This window comes from Hylobates moloch, unplaced genomic scaffold, assembly GCF_009828535.3.
Source record: "Hylobates moloch isolate HMO894 unplaced genomic scaffold, HMol_V3 SCAFFOLD_3, whole genome shotgun sequence".
NCBI lineage: Eukaryota > Metazoa > Chordata > Mammalia > Primates > Hylobatidae > Hylobates > Hylobates moloch.
The window spans coordinates 10,456,258-10,476,237 of NW_026652278.1; the positions used below are offsets into that span (position 1 = coordinate 10,456,258).

Sequence of the window (19,980 nt, forward strand, 5' to 3'; positions counted from 1 at the left end):
GTAATCTAGATAAACTGTTGAAAATGAAGGAATTGAGTACAGTAAATGGGATAAATGTTTTAGGTAAATTTTTTGTGTAAATTAAAATCTTAAAATTAATTTTGATGCTCATTTACTATCTGGGTCATTTTCAATTAAGAAAGGGTTGTGATATGGGGAAATATGTTTCTAAAATTGTGCAAATGTTCTTATGTATAAATGCCCATATCTGATACTTCAGGATTTCTTGTTCTTTATGGTTTCATTAAAGTTTTAGGTTACTAAGGATATCCTTGGGTTACTAAGGATAAGAATCCTAATTAACACATAATTCTGAATACAAAATATGCCATATGTGTAATTCAGAAGTTATCTAAAAGTTAGCTCAAATCACAGATTTGAAAAGATGCCCTTATAACCACGTGTGGTGCTTTCTCTTAGTCTCCACCATCCAGAACAGGAATTTTGGGGTTCATGTCGTAGTTAGCTCTAAAATAATCTTAAGTAGTTGGAAGTCTTTGCAAGCTCAAAATTAACTACTCTAGACTCCTGGGAGGGGCAGTGGAGATTGTCCAATGCAGTGGCTCAGTAGCTGTGGCTTCATCATTTTACAATGGTGTCACAGGTTCAATCTTGGCTTGGGGAATGAGTCCTTTCTGGTTTGATATCTGTGTGACATTTACCATTTGCTGATTCTCTTCCCCTCCATGAACTGTCTCAAATGTTCCTTTCTCTGAGCACCTGGGAGGTTACCTTTGGTAAAGTTCAAAGCCAGAAATATTGGCCACTTGACATGGCTAGAGTTGGGTAATAGGAGATTTAAAAGAATTTTTTTTTAAAGAGCATTATGGTTAAAAGCCTAATTAAAAGTGGATATCCAAGCTATATGTATACTTAAACGGCCTTTATGTATTTTTTTTTCTCTTCTTGAATCTTGTTTTGCTGGAAAGAAGTTTTTTTTTATTCTCTTCACAGTTGACTGAGTTATTTTTCTCCATTTTGTCTTGCCACTCTTAATGGCACGACACGAGAGGCCCTAAGATAACTTCTGAGAGCATGGGACTCCTTGGGAAAAACAGAAAAGTCACCAAGGACCCTATTTTGGGGGAAAAACCCTGTTTTCCTCAGAACCCCAAGAATTAAAACTGCTATGATAGGTCTCTCTCAAAATCTATTCTTGTCTTCCAGCTATATCTGCTTATTAAGCCATAGAAACTGCATGTTTTCCTGGCCCTGTTTCGTGAAGAGCTCCACCCTGAGGCCAGTAATCCAATCAGTAGATTGGCAAATGAAAAATCTTACAACTACTGCACCTTTTGTCTATCTGTGCAGTTATACATGTGTTATGCGTGTGATGTTTATATAAAAAAGACGTGCAAGGTGTGTAAAGAAAGTAAAATATGTCTTTGGTAAAAGATCGTAAGAAGCCATGGGAATGTAAATTTTTGCCTAGTTTAGAGGATTAAAGGGCTGTTTTCAGTTAAATAAGATAAAGCTAAAGGTTTGAACAAGTTGTGGAAGGTTTGTAAAAATTAATCTTGTAAAAGAAAGTCTCTGTGTGAACATATTGACTACATTCAAAAGGGTATTATTTGATTTTTCCATAAATTGAGCATTGGAATAAAAGCACAAGGTTTTCTTAAGGCACTGATCTGCTCTTTAACAAAAATTTGTAAAGGGATTATGAGATCCCATCTTATGGTCAAACTGATTAAGATTGAATGGATTTGTCTATAAGGTTTCATTTAAAAAATAAAATACTGGGGTTAATATTAATGGTGGACTAATGGAGGGGTGAAATTTGGCTTTCTCCCCCTTGAACAAAATTTCCATTTAATTGTAAAGGATAATGAAAGATGCTTGTTTGCCTTGCAAATAAACTACCGAATAGAAGAAGACAGGAGACAGATTGTTTGGAAAGCTAAGTCTTCTTATGTATGTATGTATGTATTTATTTATTTATTGAGACGGAGTCTTGCTCTGTCACCCAGGCTGGAGTGCAGTTGCACGATCTTGGCTCACTGCAACCTCTGCCTCCCGGGTTCAAGCAATTCTCCTGCCTCAGCCTCCTGAGTAGCTAGGATTACAGGTGTGTGCCACCACCCCCAGCTAATTTTTGTATTTTTAGTAGAGACGGGGTTTCACCATGTTGGTCAGCCTGGTCTGCTGGCACTATGGCAAAAATTTCAAAATATGTCAAAGTATATTTTGGGGTAAAATATTTTGATTTGCTGCACTGGCAAGGGAGATGAGAAAATGGATCTCTCACACATTGTTTTTGAGAATGTAAAATGGTACAGTCACTCTGGAAAACAGTTTAGCAGTTTCTTATGCAATTATCATATGACCCAACAGTTGTACTCTTTTATATTTATTCAAGAGAAGTAAGAACAGAAGTTCAAAGATCTGCACACAAATGTCCACAGCAGCTTTAGCCACAGTAGTAAAAAACTGGAAACAATCCAGATGTCCTTCAGTGGGTGAATGGTTAAACATCTGTGGTGCATCCCTATCATGATGCAGCGACCTATTTGGAATCCCAGAGTTGGCATAATGCTTCTTTTAAGCTGAAGACATCTGAGATTCAACAAGTGGAGGAAAAGCCTTCTAGGAGCTTCCTTTATCTGACTAAAAGCAGCAACCTCTGGGAAATTAGGCTATTAGAAATTCCCCCTCCTGGGGAGTTTTTGGCCCTGAAGATGAATAGGCAAATATTATTACACAATTTCTTACCACCTGTTTGTGTTCCTAAAAATCTGTTTGTCATTCCCAAAGAGACCTACTTGTTTTTCCTATAGAGGCCCTTTCTCCCCCTTCCTTTATATACCTAAGGTAGGTATATAAACAAAACCCTTTAACCATTTAATGAGCCAGGTACTTGCTCATTATGCATAGGAAATAAACCTTTTACTACTGTTAATCTGTCTTTTGTTATTTAATTTCCAAGCCCCAGTCACTGAACCTAAAAGCGTGGATGAAAATTTTTTTCCTTCCCTCACAATAAATTCTATTCAGCAAAAACAACAACAACAACAAAAAAAGACTGGATGATTCTATTTATCTAATATTCTTGAAATGACAAATTTATAAAGCTAGAGACTAGTGTTTACCGAGGATTAGAGACCAGGACAGGAGGTTAGGGGTAGCAGTGGTTGTAAGAGGACAAACAACACAAAGGATCCTTATGCTGTTGGAACCGTCTTGTAGCTTGACTATAGCGGTGGATACACAAACATATGTGATAAAACTGCACAGTCCTACACACACATATACATGTAAAACTGGGAATATCTGAAAAAGTTTGCTGTATCATATTGTAAAAGTTGTCAGAATCAAAATGGAGTCACTAATGTAAAACAAAGAAACAAACAAACCAACCTTGACAAATAGAGGGAGGGAAGGACATGAAAAAAGGGTTCTCATATTTGTAAGCCTGATAAAAAACTATCACCGAAGACTGCAAACACCAAAATATTGCACAAAGGCCATCACAATCTTACAGAAAAAATACTTCTACAAGGCCTATCTGCCCCAGTAACTGCCTGTCCAACCCTGGACTGGCATCATCCTTGTAATTGATCTTGTAGCCAACTATAATTATTTTAAAACAATTATGTAATCCTATGGCACGTGTATTTCCATTGCAATGCTCTATTCCCAAAGAAGCATCTTTTCTTTCAGAGAGCCTCTCTCTGTTATTTAGGTTGATAGTATCAATGTCAATTTCCTGGTTGTGATATTGTAGTATAGGTTGGTAAAGTGTTACCACAGGGGCAAATCAGATAAAAAGATGCAGGATCTATCTGTATTTCTTTTTATAACTGCATGAGAATCTACAATTATCTGAAATGAAGTTTAAACAAATTCTCTCACCACCCCCAAAGGAAAATTAAACTACTTTATGGGCTTTAAAATTACAGGAATTGATATGGCTTATGAGAATTGTGTCAACAATTTATTAGAATTTAATGAAAAAATACTTAACACTATATTCAGTTTTGATTTTGATTTCCTAGGCCAAATTGTTCGTACCTGCTTGATATGGTTTGGCTGTGTCCCCACCCAAATCTCATCTTGAATTGTAGCTCCCATAATCCCCATGTGTCATGGGAGGGACCCAGTGGGAGGTAACTGAATCATGGGGGCGGGTTGTTCCCGTGTTGTTCTTGTGATAGTGAATACGTCTCACAAGATCTGATCGTTTTATAAAGGGAAGTTCCCCTGCTTTCTCTCTTGCCTGCCGCTATGTAAGACGTGACTTTGCTCCTCCTTCACCTTCCTCACCACGATTGTGGGGCCTCGTCAGCCATGTGGAACTGCGAATCCATTAAATCTCTTTTTCTTTATACATTACCCAGTCTTGGGTATGCCTTTATTAGCAGTGTACGAATGGATTAGATTTTAATTTGATCCCAATTTCATATCCCCAAGCAAAACTTCTACACCAGAATCTGTCCAACCTCTGCTTGCTTTCTCCATAAATAATAGCTTCTGTTCTAGGTATTCTCCAACACTGCTAAAAACGCAACTTTTCCCATCTACTAGTCTCTGATTCTTCATTCTAGTCTTTAGGAGTTCCTAACAATGCCTTGCCCTTTTAAGAATTATAGTGATTCCCTCAAAAGAGGGTTAAATAAGCCAAGACAGGACACAAGGCAAGGGAATCAACACAAAGGAAATGGGTTTGCCTGTAGTGTGACCTTGGCTAAATCAACAATTTCTCTTTCCCAAATTACCAGTGGACAAAAATGAAACCAGACGCTCACTTCGATTTTCAAAGAAATTTTAAAAGATAGGATTATTATGGAGCTAAAGTATCTTTTAATCATGTGTAAAACAAAAATAAGATTCTAAGGCCCCCCAAACCAGCTGAACAGACTTCCTCCCTAGCCAGGGGTCTTAAAATTTCACCTGAGAGACTGTTTCAGGCCATGATGGGAAGTGGGGGTCGAACATGCCTCATTATACCTCACCAGCATGAACATCAACACAGACCTTTAAGTCTAATAAGAAGCACTTCAATCCATTCTCTCTGAAGTCGGCTACCTGGAGGCTTCATCCGCATGATTAAACTTTGGTCTCTACAACTTCTTATCACAACCCAGACATTCCTTTCTATTCACCCCAGGTTTTTAGACCAACTCAACCAATTGTCAACCAGAAAATGTTTAAATTTACCTATAGCCTGGAAGCCACCCCCCACTTTTGTTATAGGAATTACTAAAAAATTATTTTAGGCATATAGAGAGGAAAAGGGGTCCTTGGGAATTTTTTGTTTCTTTTAAAGCAGCTCCAGGAATGTTTCTTGTCTAGCAGGAAAGCCCGGCTCTTCGAGCTGGGACAGCAAGCTTAGACATGCAAATGCCAGCCATTAGAAACTGTGTCCACCCAGTGAGGTGGCTAACACCTGTAATCCCAGCACTTAGGGAGGCCCAGGCAGACGGATCACCTGAGGTCAGGAGTTTCAGACCAGCCTGACCAAGATGGTAAAACCCCATCTCTACTAAAAATACAAAAATTAGCCGGGCATGGTGGTGGGTGCCTATAATCCCATCTGCTTGGGAGGCTGAGGCAGGAGAATCACTTGAACCCGGGAAGTGGAGGTTGCAGTGAGCTGAGATCACGCATTGCACTCCAGCCTAGCCAACAAGAATGAAACTCTGTCTCAAAAAAATAAATAAATAAATATAAGGTAAAGGAGATGGGCTTGCCTTTATTGTCACCTTAGCCAAGTCAACAATTTCTTTCCCAAATTACCAGTGGACAAAAATGAAACAAGATACTCACTTCTATTTTCAAAGAAATTTTAAAAGTTAGGACTATTATGGAGTTTAAATTTTTTTTTAAATCACGTAATTACTTGGGTCCAACAACTTAACAGGCATTGGGAATTTCTTCAACTCACCCTCTTTTTCAGGGAAGATAGTCAGGAGAAATACTTAAATAGATGCCTAAAGACCAGAGTTCCATATCAGGGGTTGCATATTCAACACTGGCTGGGGACAGGGGGTTACCAAATTGAGTGAAGGGAGCATGAACCATGTTCACAGCCTCCTCAGTATGCATTCCACCAGCTCCATTTGCTGGCCCTGCCATGTCTTGCACTTCTCAAAACACACCGCTTCTGCTCTCACAGGTTTGTTTTCTTTATGTGACACAAATTCTGTGTGTTTGCTTTTAAATATCCTTTTCCTTCTTTTGCTCCAATTCTGAATAAAACATATGTGTCACAGGGTTTCCTCTGATATCCTGCTAAGTCTCCTTTTGCTTCATTGCTTCTCAACATTTATCCAGGATGGTCTGAACTGTACCTCAAAGGCTGACTTGTCCACTCCTGTTTCTTCACTATCCTTCTGATGCCCCATACCCATTTATGGTTTTGGCTAGCATTTATAGCTCTCAAAGCAAACTAAATATGGCCTGAGAAGGACTCCGTATGTCTATATTTGAGTCCTTGTGGACGAACTGTAACCTAGCTTAATAGGTAGACAAGATTGAAAACCTAACTTAGGAGTATGCGCCTGTAATAGTAGCTGTGTCTTGGGCAATCCCAGCAGCCATACTTCAACCACTCATGGACTGCTGAGTGTTCAAACTGTGTTCAAATAAGGCAATTGCCAATCTGAAACCAATCCAGCCATTGTGTACCTCACTTCCGATTTCTGTCACTTCCCTTCATTTGTCTATAAATTTGTTATGACCACAAGGCATCCCTGGAGTCTCTCCAAATCTGCTAGGGTTCTGGGGGCTGCCCAATTCGCTGCTCAGTTAAACTCCTTTAAATTTAATTCAGCTGAAGTTTTCCTTTTGACATAGCTTTAGCACTGGTCCACTTTCCAGACCCATTTCTGACCAGCTTCTAAGACACTTTCAGTTGTAGGTTTTATTAATGCCTAAAACATGTCTAAAACAGAATTATCTTTCTTCTGTCACCCTAAATTACTTTTTCTCCAGATGTCCCAACCTTTGCCTATTACTAAGCTATTTCATTTAGAAAATGTGGAGTCCATCTAATTCCTCCATTTCAGGATAATTCCCACATCTTCTCAAGTCTTCTTTTATTAATGTGTCTTCCTTTCTGATCATTGGTGTGATCACCCTCATTGAGGGCCTTGTTACACTAAAAGTGGACTTGTGAAATGGTCTAAGTGGGATGTGGCTTCAGTCTCCATGACGAGTTCCTTTTGTGAGCTGCTGACTGTTTTATCTTGTAAACTCCTTGGCAAACAGCACCTTAAAATCTCAATGACTGCTATTGAAATCTTTCAACAAAAATCTTTGAAATTGTAGATCAATTTCTATAGCCAACAAACTGAGTATGGCAAATAGTTTGAGAGAGAAAGTTCCCTACCAGGTTATAAGGAGAAAGGCCACCTTTCCCCTCCTTCATGGAGTACACTGTTACATAGGTCTATACCAGTGGTTCTCAGTCCAGTAATTTTGCCCCTGCGGGACATTTGGCCATGGATGGAGACATTTTGGGTTGTCATAGCTCAGGCATGCTATTGGCCTCTTATGAGTAGAGGCCAGGGATACTGCTTAACATCCTACAAAACACAGGAAACCTGGTCTAGCCCTTACGGAGAAGGAGTCAAGATAATGTGGGCCTTCTTAGACAAGGTGGCATGAGGAACAGCAACAACAAAAACGACAATGTAGGCCCAAGACAGGGCGAGTGTGCGAGGATCCCGAGAGAAAGGAGAAAGACTCTTTGATGGTTGCGAGGGAGAGTGTCTTTATGGTTACTTAGTCTTCCTAGCACCACAGAGAGATTGATGGAAGACAAAGATATATTTGCATGTGCAAAGTAACTGCCATTTCTGTGTTGAGTAGTAAACATTATAAATTCTTGTGTTTTGGTAAATAAAAGGGCTCTTCTCCAGGACTGTGGGCAACCCTGTCTGGGCAACACCCATGTAGGAATTGGCAGAAGAAATCCAGGCTTGCTTCACTCTGTGATTCTTTCTAGCTTCCTAGACTGGAGAAGCCAAAACTGCTTGGCAGCTATTAGCTCCTCACTGCTTTGAGATCAAGGATAAACTTAACCCTTAGGCAGTTACCATCTGAACCCATTCCAACCTTCTGCAAAATTGTTACATCACCTATAGTGGCATATTATTTCTTAAACAAGCTGAGCATATTCCTACCTCTACACCTTTGCGTGCACATTTCCTTGCCCTGGAATCTGCACCCCTCTGCTGCTTTACCTAAAACTGCTCCTTCTTTGAATGGTCACTTGAAGCCCCATCTCCTATAAGCACATCTGCCCATATTACTTATTTAGCATTAGCAACATGCTATCTTCTACTGTCCTAAAATTCATTTTTAAAACAGATACCCTACCTCCCCAATTAAAAATGTAATTTTTTTGATGTCAAGAACCCTGTTGTAAACCTACAGATCCCCAAAACTTACCTGTGTACTTTGCATAAGGCAATGATACCCTAAAACATCCTATCAAAGTTATTGGTAATGTGTTCTGCCTACATTAATAGCTAGTGTTGTCCAGGCACAGTGGCTCATGCCTGCAATCCCAGCACTTTGGGAGGCCAAGGTGGAAGGATCACTTGAGTCCAGGATTTTGAAGCTTCAGTGTGCCATGATCTGTATCACTGCACTCCAGCCTGGGTGACAGAATAAGATCCTGTCTCTAAAAAACTAAATTAATTAATTTTAAAAATAGCTAATGTTTACTGACTATTTATAATGAGTCAGCTGTTCTAAGTACTTAAGAACATTTATTATGAGTCAGCTGTTCCAATTTCTCAGGCTAAGAGGTGTGTCATTCCAAAGAGAAAGGCAAGAGGGTAAGAGAAGGTGAGAGAGAGTGAGAAATGAGGGGAGAGAAAGAGAGAGCAAGAGAAGGCCAAAGTTGTCCTTTAATGAGGAACTCATTCTCTCAAAAACAGCATTAATAATTTACAAGGCCAGTTCCCCTCTTGAGAGGTGACAGCGTGCTGGCAGCCCTTGCAGCCCTCACTCGCTCTCGGTGCCTCGCCTCCTCGGCCTTGGCGCCCATTCTGGCCATGCTTGAGGAGCCCTTCAGCCCGCCGCTGCACCGTGGGAGCCCTTCTCTGGGCTGGCCAAGGCCGGAGCCGGCTCCCTCGGCTTGCGGGGAGGTGCGGAGGGAGAGGTGCGGAGGGAGAGGCACGGGCGGGAACCAGGGCTGCGCGCGGCGCTTGCGGGCCAGCTAGAGTTCCTGTTGGGCGTGGGCTTGGCAGGCCCTGCACTCGGAGCGGCCGGCGGCTGGCCCCAAGCAGTGAGGGGCTTAACACCCAGGCCAGCAGCTGCAGAGGGTGTGCCAGGTCCCCCAGCAGTGCTGGCCCACCGGCCCTGCGCTCAATTTCTCGCCGGGGCTTAGCTGCCTCCCCATGGGGCAGGGCTCTGGACCTGCAGCCCACCACGCCTGACTCTCCCCGCCACCGCAGTGGGCTCCTGCGCAGCCTGAGCCTCCCCGACGAGCGCCGCCCTCTGCTCCACTGCGCCCAGTCCCATCAACCGCCCAAGGGCTGAAGAGGGCAGGTGCACAGCAGGGGACTGGCGGGGAGCTCCACCTGCGGCCCCAGTGGGAGATCCACTGGCTGAGGCCAGCTGGGCTCCTGAGTCTAGTGGGGACTTGGAGAACCTTTGTGTCTAGCTAAGGGATTGTGAGTGCACCAATCAGCACTCTGTGTCTAGCTCAAGTTTTGTGAACACACCAATCAATACCCTGTGTCTAGCTCAGGGTTTGTGGATGCACCAATTGGCACTCTGTATCTAGCTAATCTGGTGGGGACTTGGAGAATCTTTATGTCTAGCTAAGGGATTGTAAATACACCAATCAGCACTCTGTATCTAGCTCAAGGTTTGTAAATGCACCAATCAGCACTCCGTGTCTAGCTCAGGGTTTGTAAATACACCACTCAGCACTCTGTATCTAGCTAATCTAGTGGGGAAGTGAAGAAATTTTGTGTCTAGCTCAGGGACTGTAAATGCATCAATCAGCACCCTGTCAAAACGGACCAATCAGCTCTCTGTAAAACAGACCAATGGGTCTGCCGAGCCAGCAGTGGCAACCGGCTCGGGTCCCCTTCCACACTGTGGAAGCTTTGTTCTTTAGCTCTTTCCAATAAATCTTACTGCTGCTCATTCTTTGGGTCCACACTGCGTTTATGAGCTGTAACACTCACTGCGAAGGTCTGCAGCTTCACTCCTGAAGCCAGCAAGACCACGAGCCCACCGGGAGGAACGAATAACTCCAGACCCGCCGCCTTAAGAGCTGTAACACTCACCGCCAAGGTCTGCAGCTTCACTCCTGAGCCAGTGAGACCACAAACCCACCAGAAGGAAGAAACTCCAAACACATCCGAACATCAGAAGGAACAAACTCCGGACACGCCGCCTTTAAGAACTGAACACTCACCGCGAGGGTCCGCGGCTTCATTCTTGAAGTCAGTGAGACCAAGAACCCACCAATTCCAGACACACTATGACCCAAACACTTCCCATTAGGCCCCACCACTCAAAACCTCTGCACTGGGGATCAAGCTTCTAACACATGAATTTTGGGGGACACATTCAAACCATTTGTGCTCTCTCTACCTGGATGCCAAATATATGTCCAGAAAAAATACTTCTGATTTTGTTGAAGAGCAAAAAGTTGAACAACAAGAATTATATGTATTTTGGCAGCTGCTGTCTGGCAGATGCCCAGAGAATTAACTGAACAAGAATTCACCTCAAGGATAGTTGTCAAGAATCACCTCTTGGCTGGGTGCAGTGGCTCATGCCTGTAATCCCAGCATTTTGGAGGGTGAGGTGGGAGGATCGCTTGAGGCCAGGAGTTCCAGACCAGCCTGGCCAACACAGTGAGACCTCATCTCTACAAAACACTTTAGAAATCAGCCAGGTGTAGTGACACATGCCTGTGGTCCTAGCTCCCGGGGAGCTGAGGTCAGAGAATCACTTGAGCCAGGAGTTCAAGGTTACGGTGAGCTATGATCACGCCACTGCACTCCAGCCTGGGCAAGAGAGTGAGACTTGTCTAAAAAAAAAAAAAAAAAAAAAAAAAATCATCTCTTAAAAGACATCAAGCGGCCTGGTGTGGTGGCTCATGCCTGTAATCCCAGCACTTTGGGAGGTCATGGCGGGTGGATCACGAGGTTAGGAGTTTGAGACCATTTCCATCTTGCTGACCAGATGGTGAAACACCGTCTGTACTAAAACTACAAAAATTAGCTGGGCACGGTGGCAGGCGCCTGTAATCCCAGCTACTCGGGAGGCTGAGGCAGCAGAATTGCTCGAACCCGGATGGCGTAGGTTGCAGTGAACTGAGATCACACCACAGCACTCCAACCTGGGCGACAGAGTAAGACTCCGTCTCAAAAAAAAAAGATCTCAAGCTACATTAAAATGCTTTGGAACCACAGGTTAACTCCAAGGTCCAATTCTCCACTAATTGGGTTGCTTAGACCAAATGGGCAGGACAGTTCTAATCCATCTGCAGGACTAGGAGAGACCTTCTGAGAAGGCAGGGGTAGGCTAAAGGTCAGTGTTGCAATCTGATTGTTGTGTGACTTGGGAACACTGGTTATTGCCTCCGAGTTCCTCATTTGCAAAATGAAGTCACTAATATACCTACTTAAGAGGTTTACAGGAAGAGAAAATAGGGTAGTGGGTGTAAAATGCTGTCCCTGGTCTACAATAAGTGAGTAAATGCTAGTTCTCCATTTGCCTCTGGATAGAAACCAAAATTAGCCCTACCTTGCATTTCTTCCCACTCCATGCCACTTGTGTCCACAGCAATCTACCTACACTGTGGCATGAGGAAACTCCAAAGCTCTTGACCTTCAGTGGCTCCTCACAATCCAAAAGGATCGACCCTCAATTCCCTAAAGTGGCCTCAGTCCCCTTTTGTTGCAGTTTTCTGACCACTCCTTTCCCCTCCTAAACTCTAACCCAGCTTCCAAAGAGCCTATCACTTCCCCAATGGTCCTAGTCATTTCTGTCTTCTGAATCTACATGCAGACTGTAGCCCCTTAGGATTTGTTCCACACCTACATGACATGAGGTTAGCTGCATATAGTTCTAACCATTCCTCTAAAAGATAAGCTTCTTGGAGGTAGAGTGTTTTACTCATTATTACATCTGCCATAGCACACAATGCTTCGTGCATGGCAGTAAGGGCTGATATTTACCGAGAGCTGACTACATGCCGAGCACTATTCTAAGTGCCTTACATGAACATATGAACTCGTTTAATTTTCACAACAGTTTTGGAACAGGCACAATTATTCTCTCCATTTACAGACCAGGAAACCGAGACCCAAAGCATAACCTGTCCAAGGTTACACCACTAGGAAGTGAGAGGGCCTGGGTTCAGATCCAAGCAGCCTAGCTACAGAACCTACATTCTTAACCACTATGTTACAGTCGATGTTCAATCAGTTTAGCTAATTTATGTAAAAGAGCTTCAAAAACTATAAAGGACTATAAGCCACAATAAACCAAAAGTTCAGACAAAATAGGTTTTTGATATCTCTAAGGAAGGCGAGACAGTAGTATATGAAGGTTAAGTTTAGAATCAGACCAGAGTTCGAATACTACCAGCTCTATCACTTTCTATCTGTGGGCAAGTTACTATTCTTTTTCAGCATCTGCAAGATTAAACTACTTGTTAAGATGGTTGTGAGAATTGAGATGACTCAGGTAGAATGAGAACGTGCCTACCACAGAGTATGAGGTCAATAAATTTTGGCTTTAAAACAGTCAAATTGTAAAACCAAGGAAATTTTCTTTGCTAAGTTATTAACCAACAATTATAAGCAGTATTAAACAATAATCACTTACTATTTTTTATTGCACTTCAGGCCTGTAAAACAGTCAAATAACATTAATTATCTCTAATGAGAAAAAAGGTAAGAGTCTTGCCTCTGGGCATAAGATTGAAGCAGCAGTTGGAAAGTCTAACTCATGAAAGCAAATGCAAAGGAAACATGAAAAGCACATGTAAGCAGTGGGAAAATTCCCAGTGAAGTGTACTGACAAATACAAGTGTATCAAAATGTGTATGTTCTGAAAAGCATGCTATATAATAGGTCCAAGGGGTGAAGAGCATAGGATGTTTAACACAGGGGCTGTTAAAGAATCAACAGTTTGTGTGGGTGCACAGATAAGAATTAAGCACAACAAGAGGCCGGTTTCAGCTTAAGTTCATAAAAGAGGGACCGGCACCAGCTCCCCTGGGCGGCGGTGAGTCTATCCACGTAAGGATACCCAGGCTCCAGACATGAGATAAGGGGCAGAGGGAACTCTGTCCCTGGCCGGGAAGCCCGAACAACTCCGAAGTCCCTTACTACCTTTGAGCGGGGCCGCGGAAGGAAGGACAGGGAGACACCTGCTCAGAATGAGACTGGGCCTATATTTTAACTTTCTTTTTTGGGGGAGGGGGTGTGAAATGTAATCACTCGGGAAAGGTGGGTTAGGGCATCAGGGAGGTGACACCTGTGCAAAATGCATCCAGAGATCCAGAGATCGAGACTCGGTGGCTCTCAGGACGCAACGGCCTGCAAAGGACATCTTGCCGACGCGACCCTCCGACTCCACTCAAGGTACTTGCTCCGCCAAAGCAGCTTCTAGACAGCCCCGACCCCCTTGCCACCAGCTGCCTCCACCAGAGGCCTGAAGGGGGTCGGGGTCGTAGACTGCCCGCGGGTAAAGAGTCTGGGGACGCAGGACGTGGAGCGGGGCTCAGGCGGCGCCCCGAGGCCCGTTAGAAGGCTCTGCCAGCTGCGATGCCAGGGGCCAAGGTGGCTCTGGGCCCCCAGGACGCCAGCCTCGAACGCACTCACCAGCCTGCTGCCGCGCAGCAACCGTACTGCCAGGCCCTCCATCCTCGCTGCAGACCTCTCCGCTCTGCGCCTCTGGGTCTCTAGCCAGCCCCTGGGAGTTAGCGGAGCAAGGCCCCGCCCACTCAGTACCCGCCCCGCACACACCCCCCTTAATCCCTGCCCGCTGCTGCCTACGGAACCCCAAGAGAGACAAACAGGCCCCTCCTCGCTTTCGCCCTCCATCCTGCTCACGCGAGACTTGAGCAAGGCAGGGGGGTGGGAAGGGAGTCGGAGACACAACAAAGATGGCGGCGGCGACTGCGACGGTGACGAAGACGGCGGCGGCAGCGACGGCGTTGAACAAGGCGGTGTGGTTTACTCGATGCAGTTGTCAGGAGGTAAGTAGCAGGCTGCCGGCTCGGACGGCGGCGACGCGGCGGGACAGGGCGGATAAGAAGGGGCGGCCGGAGACGGGAGCTGGGTTCGTGGCGGGCCGGCTGATCCGGACGGAGACTCAGTTCAGTGGAAGCTCGGGCGTGGTCGGTAGGCGGGCAGGTGATGGCCCGGGACCTCCTTAGCCGGAGTGCGGTGGACTGCGGCGCCTATGGCCGCGAGAACCCCGAGGGAGCGGGGTCTTCTGCTGTCGGCGCCTTCGAGCAGGAGCTCGGAGGCTCCGGGGCGGGGACTGTTGCCTGGCTCTGACAGGTGGTTCTGCGGGAGGCGTCCCGAGGTTTGCGTCTTCACGGGGTCCCAGGGGCTGAGAGTCAGCCGGGCGCGGGTCTCCTAGGTGTTTCGAATCCTGGCGAGGATGTCGGTCCGAATCTTGGTGAGGCTGCTGCCCCGACGCCAGTCCCAGGCTGATCGTTGGGAGAAGGACGTTTAAAGCCTTCGTATTTTATCTAATGATCCTGCCCGGATCCGTCTCTACTGCATGGGCACCCTTATTTTAGGAACATATGAGATTTGAGAAAGACATTGTAGCAAATAACTATTCGGGTTCATTCGGGGTTTAGATCTTTGGATAAACTGTGTGGAGCGCGAGTAGCCAAACCTAGCATGCTCGATTACTGGATCTGGAGCTAAACAAGTTCTAGCAAACACTAACCACGTGGCCTGCTTAGAGTCCCCTTGATGTGCTGGTCAGAACCCGAAAGAGGTGTGACAAGCGGAAGAAGACAAAGGCGTCTTAAATTTTGTGATCTGAGGAAATTCAGTTTTGAAAGAACAGAACGTATTTAAAACAACTTTTTTTAAACGTCGGAACTAACAATTTTAAAAATTTAATTTTGTTTTATGTCATGTTGTCACAGCAGCTAGAGGTTATTATTATTGATGAGAGTTCGCTACAGTGAATTGAAATGTCTGGTGTTATTTTCCCCTAGCGGTCCAGGATGTTTCCCAGAAAAACGTAACTGTTTTGTGTTATGATAGGATAAGAAGGATGGGATTCAGATGTGCCCTTATCGGGTGTGCATGTTTTTTTGTTTTTGTATTTAAAGCCCTTTCCTATTTCCCTGCTTAGGACTAATGCGTTGTTTTTATGCAACTACAGCTGTTCAGCAGTACTAATAAGCTTGACTGTTTCAGAAGTGTACTGTGACTAAATGAAGTTAATCTTAATTTCGTTAAACTGAAGTTTAACTTAAATTTAGACGTTAAAAATCTTGCCAAAAACGAATCCACCAGTGAGAAAACGGTAGTCACACCAGTTATTCTTTGGTGATCCTATGGAGCTTTTGCTGAAGTGAAGCTACTGCTTTGTTCTTTGATTAATCTGTCAGTTCGTTTTCTTTTCAGCTAATGTAATGGTAAGATTGGCATAAGTTACTAGCTCATTCAACCTGTAGATGCTAATTAAGTTTTTATTTTAAAGGTTTTGATTTGTGGTGTGCTGTTTGTTTTTTATGCAGACCTCTGTATGGCTTTTCAATTTTAGTTGAAATTCTCTCTCCATGGCCTTTTGGAGTCCCTTGCTGTATCTCCAGAGTAAATTTCAATTACTCTACATTTCATCAATGTTGGAGTGGCAAGAAAAAGGAGGAACAGATTTGGGGTGAAAAGGTTAGATTGTATAATTTCTCTTCTGGATTTCTTTCAACATGGTTTTACTTACGTTTTATTTTTATGTTTTGATTTCTGATTTCTCAGAGCCTCATAATTTCCTTTTTTGCCTTCAAGAGTTTTGGACAGTTCTGAAATCAGGAATTGTGTTCTAATTATTTTTGAAGGCCCATGTTACTCCATAGAAACCAATCCTTATTTGTCAACGTTGTCTGTTTATATGTGTTCTATAGCAGAGTAAATCTCAGTGACCATAATTATTAGGCTATGGAGGGTAAACACATCTATTGAACTGTAATCACTTTATGTTTATAGGCCTGCCTAACCCATAAATTATTATGTAAGTAAGTTAGTTGCCAATACTGTATTCTTCCTTATGGTTACCCATGAGAAGTAAGACTTGTCATGAATGCTAGGTGAACGAAGCATATCCTGCTGTTCCCTAATCATGTTCTCAAAATTCTCCCACAGTTTATAAAAAAGATAGAAGGAAGATAGGTTAGAGAGCTTCTCTGGTTGTTTCATAGTTGTGAATGCCTTCTAATTTGCATTTCAGTGCCTGTGTTTTAAATTATTAGCTACTGGTTAAGAGGTTGGGGGTGGTGCACATATATACACACGTAATTGTGTGTGTATGCTTGTATATATGCTTGCATTGATCAACAGCTTCCCATTTATGAGACTGAAGAAGAAAGATCAGACAACTTCATACAAAATAAATCCTTTATCAGAAACCAAGGAAGATCGGAAATTAGCTTAAATTACCTACTTGAGGTAGAAGTTTTCCTGTTCTTTGGGACATCAAAGCTTAATTCTCTTATACCTCTTTTTCCCCTACGGCTTGCATAGCCTCTGGTTGTTTTCTAAAGGCATTAATTTTGAGCCTTGAATAATAATTTGGGGGACGCTACTGGCATGACAATACTTTAGGTATACCCTAGCCAGTTTATATATAGATATCCACCTACACCCCATGGAATTCCATACTATATTCAACTTAACTTTAATCAGAATAATCACAGGAAGGATTTGGGAATTTTACTATATCATAAGGAACAAACATCGTAAAGTATGGGAATATTGTTCTCTTTGGTTGATATGATTAGATATCTTAGTTCAGGTTGCTATAACGAATTACCATAGACTGAGTGGTTTAAACAAACGTTTATTTCTCACAGTTCTGAAGGGTGGGAAATCTTAATATCAAGGTGCCAGCAGATCAGGTATCTGGGGAGGGCTTGCTTTCTGATTGTATCCTCTCATGGCAAAGAGCAGAGAGGAAGCAAGATCTCTGGATCTCTTCACAAGGCACTAATCCCATTTAGAGGACTTCACCTTTACAACACAATTATCTCTCAAAGGCCCCACTCCAGATGCCATCAAATTAGGGGTTAGAATTTCAACATATCAGCTTTTGGGAACATAAACATTCAGTCCATGACGATACCAGCAGAAAGAGTATATCTGAGTTGTGATAACACCACCCATATCTATAATAATTCTGGAGAATACTTAAGTATATTTCTTGTTCAGATGACATGATATCACACATTGAAATTTTGTGTAAAGTAAGTAATTTTTTGGCTAACACCAAGGTATTGAGTTCATGTCCGGTACAGGAAAGGCACCATTAAAAAAAATTATAGCTTGTGGATTTTCTAAAGTATATTTTGTTATGTTTGCAAAGGTTTTAAAATTTATCAATGCCTTAGAGGCATCTCTGGGTATCAGTTAATTTGTGGAGTTCTTAGATTAAACTTTGAGACCTGAGACTGATGATACTTACATCAAAGACAGGAAAATAGCTCGTATAGAAAACTTTTATTTTCTTTCTATAAGAGGAAGTCTTTTGTAGTTCCAGAATTTTTTTTTCTTTTAAAAATTAGAGACGAGGTCTCACTTTGTTGCCTGGACTGGTCTTGAACTCCTGAGCTCAGGCAGTCCTCCCACCTTAGCCTCTGAAAGTGCTGGGATTATAGTCATGAGCCATCATGTCCAGCCTAGTTTCAGAATTATTACTATTTTTCAATTTATTGCGCTTAGAAATATTGACTTGAGATGTAGAAAGCTGAGTTTTGAGCCCAAGACTCTACTTCACTTTAGGCACCTTTCATTCATATATGTCTCTACTATAGTCTGGGGCTTTGCAAGCACCTGTCATACCCTGTGTGTATGGATATATGGGATAGAGGCCATACAGATCAAGTGGGCACAAAAATGCTTAGGGATGAAATGACAACTAATTTTTAAATCATGACAGGATGTTTAAGGTTATAAAGCATACTAATATACTTAAAATTCTAATTTAAGAAGAGTTTTTCTTTATGTTTGCAGTGTTACAATGTTATCTTCTCTATTTCATAGACATTCTTTTTTTTTTTTTTAAGTTTATCATGCATTGTGGTTGAAAAGCAGCACACAATTTATGGCAGGGAACACAGTGAAGTTTATAATGTGACAATGTGATAATAGCCAAGACTGTCAAAATATGCCAGCCATCCTCTGTAATTAGGCTCATTTGTGTTCTTAAACTTGAGATGCATGTATAAAAATATCATTTTCTTCTGCTTGCTTTCTGGCAGTCTTGTGTGTTTTTACTGCACTGTCACATGTTGTACTGTAGCAACGTTATGCTTTCTAATCAAGAGTTGGTAAGGATTTTCTTGCTTCCAGAAGCCTGTCAAAGTATATTCAGACATTTTCCAGGGGAAATGTATTAGTTTTCATGTGAACTGATTGGCAAGAAGTGATGCTAAGTTACAATGTAAATACTGGGATTTCTTTCTTAATTATAGCTTTTATAATTAGAACACAATCTATAGGGCTATACAGCTTTTACAAATTAAAAAAATATTTTCCCAGATCTTATTCTTGATAGTCTTTTTCACTGGAGCTGACTAGCTTACATTTTCCCACCAAGAGCAAATTTAAAGGACAGCTAATCAGCACAATCAACTGTAGTCACAAAACAAATAGTAACGCAGTGATAAAGAAACAGAGAACTAGTTCAAATAAACATGATAAGATGGGGAAAAAAACAACGGAAACTAATGTGTTCAAAAGCCAACAATAATCCTGAAGATTCAGAAAGCTGAGCTAGACTAAAGCAAGTGATTTAAAGAGGTGGCCTATAAGTAAAATAAGCAGAGATCAGTTTGAGAAATTGCAAAGTGATTTGAAAAATTGCAAATTGGGATTACTTGAGACTAAGGTGGAACATGTTTGTTTCGTTGTAACTAAGAAACAGATGCTCAGTATATTCTTCAACCACGTTGATGAACCAGTAGAAAAAGGGGAATAATTGAATCAGGGGCGGTGAGAATTTTAAAATCCAAGTTATAACCATTTTTTCTATTTGCTACAAAAATAATTATTAGAAAAATAGCTACCATTTTCTGATAGCCTACCATATGTGATACATGTCACAATATGCCTACTTACCTATAAAACTTAAGATAGCACTGCAAGTTGGATTATGATTCCATTTTACAAAATAGGAAACTAAGGCTGAGAGAGGTCCCTGTTCATAGTCTTAAAGTTGTCCTTCCGTATCCGGTAGGTACTGGTTCCAGGACCCCTGTAGACAGCAAAATTTGTGGGTGCTCCAGTCCTTTATATAAAATGGCTTAGTATTTGCATATAACTCAAAATCTCAACCTCTTGTATACTTTAAGCTCTAGATTATTTATAACACCTAATACAATGTAAATGCTATGTAAATACTTATACGTATTGTTTAGGGAATTATGACCCCCCCCAAAAGTCTGGTGAAACCCCATCTCTACTAAAAATACAAAAAATATCAGCCAGTGTGGTAGCGGGCACCTGTAATCCCAGCTACTCTGGAGGCTAAGGCAGGAGAATTGCTTGAACCTGCGAAGCAGAGGTTGCAGTGAGCCGAGATCGCGCCATTGCACTCCAGCCTGGGCAACAAGAACGAAACTCCGTCTCAAAAAAAAAGAAAAAAAAAAGTCTGTACATGTTTAATATAGATGAAACCATCCATCTTTTCCAAATAATTTTGTTTTGCAGTTGGTTGAATCAACAGCTAACAGAACCTGTGGATATAGAGAGTTGACTATACTCTATTTGTCCAGAGGATAAACTTTCAGTAGCCTCAACTTCCTGGACA

The 19,980-nt window shown here is 42.4% G+C and overlaps 2 protein-coding genes across 7 annotated transcripts in view; one reads left to right on the forward strand and one right to left on the reverse strand.

Annotated features, from left to right (window-relative positions):
* Positions 1 to 13,891, reverse strand: part of ACADSB (acyl-CoA dehydrogenase short/branched chain) — a 44,851-nt gene extending 30,960 nt beyond the window's left edge. Inside the window, exon 1 of one of the 2 annotated variants that reach the window (XM_032175868.2) lies at positions 13,809 to 13,891. In XM_032175868.2, coding sequence (XP_032031759.1) covers positions 13,809 to 13,850 — 42 coding nt within the window. In that variant the 5' untranslated portion in view covers positions 13,851 to 13,891. Of the gene's footprint in view, positions 1 to 11,721; positions 11,783 to 13,808 lie in introns of those variants that run through there. The other variant, XM_058435925.1, reaches the window with a different exon arrangement.
* Positions 13,892 to 14,077: 186 nt separating this feature from the next.
* IKZF5 (IKAROS family zinc finger 5) overlaps positions 14,078 to 19,980 on the forward strand; it is a 17,885-nt gene continuing 11,982 nt past the window's right edge. For 2 of the 5 annotated variants that reach the window (XM_032175885.2, XM_058435927.1), the window contains exons 1-2: positions 14,084 to 14,185; positions 15,698 to 15,848. The gene's annotated coding sequence lies outside the window, so the exon portion shown is untranslated. Of the gene's footprint in view, positions 14,186 to 15,474; positions 15,596 to 15,697; positions 15,849 to 19,980 lie in introns of those variants that run through there. The other 3 variants (XM_058435926.1, XM_032175905.2, XM_058435928.1) reach the window with 3 other exon arrangements.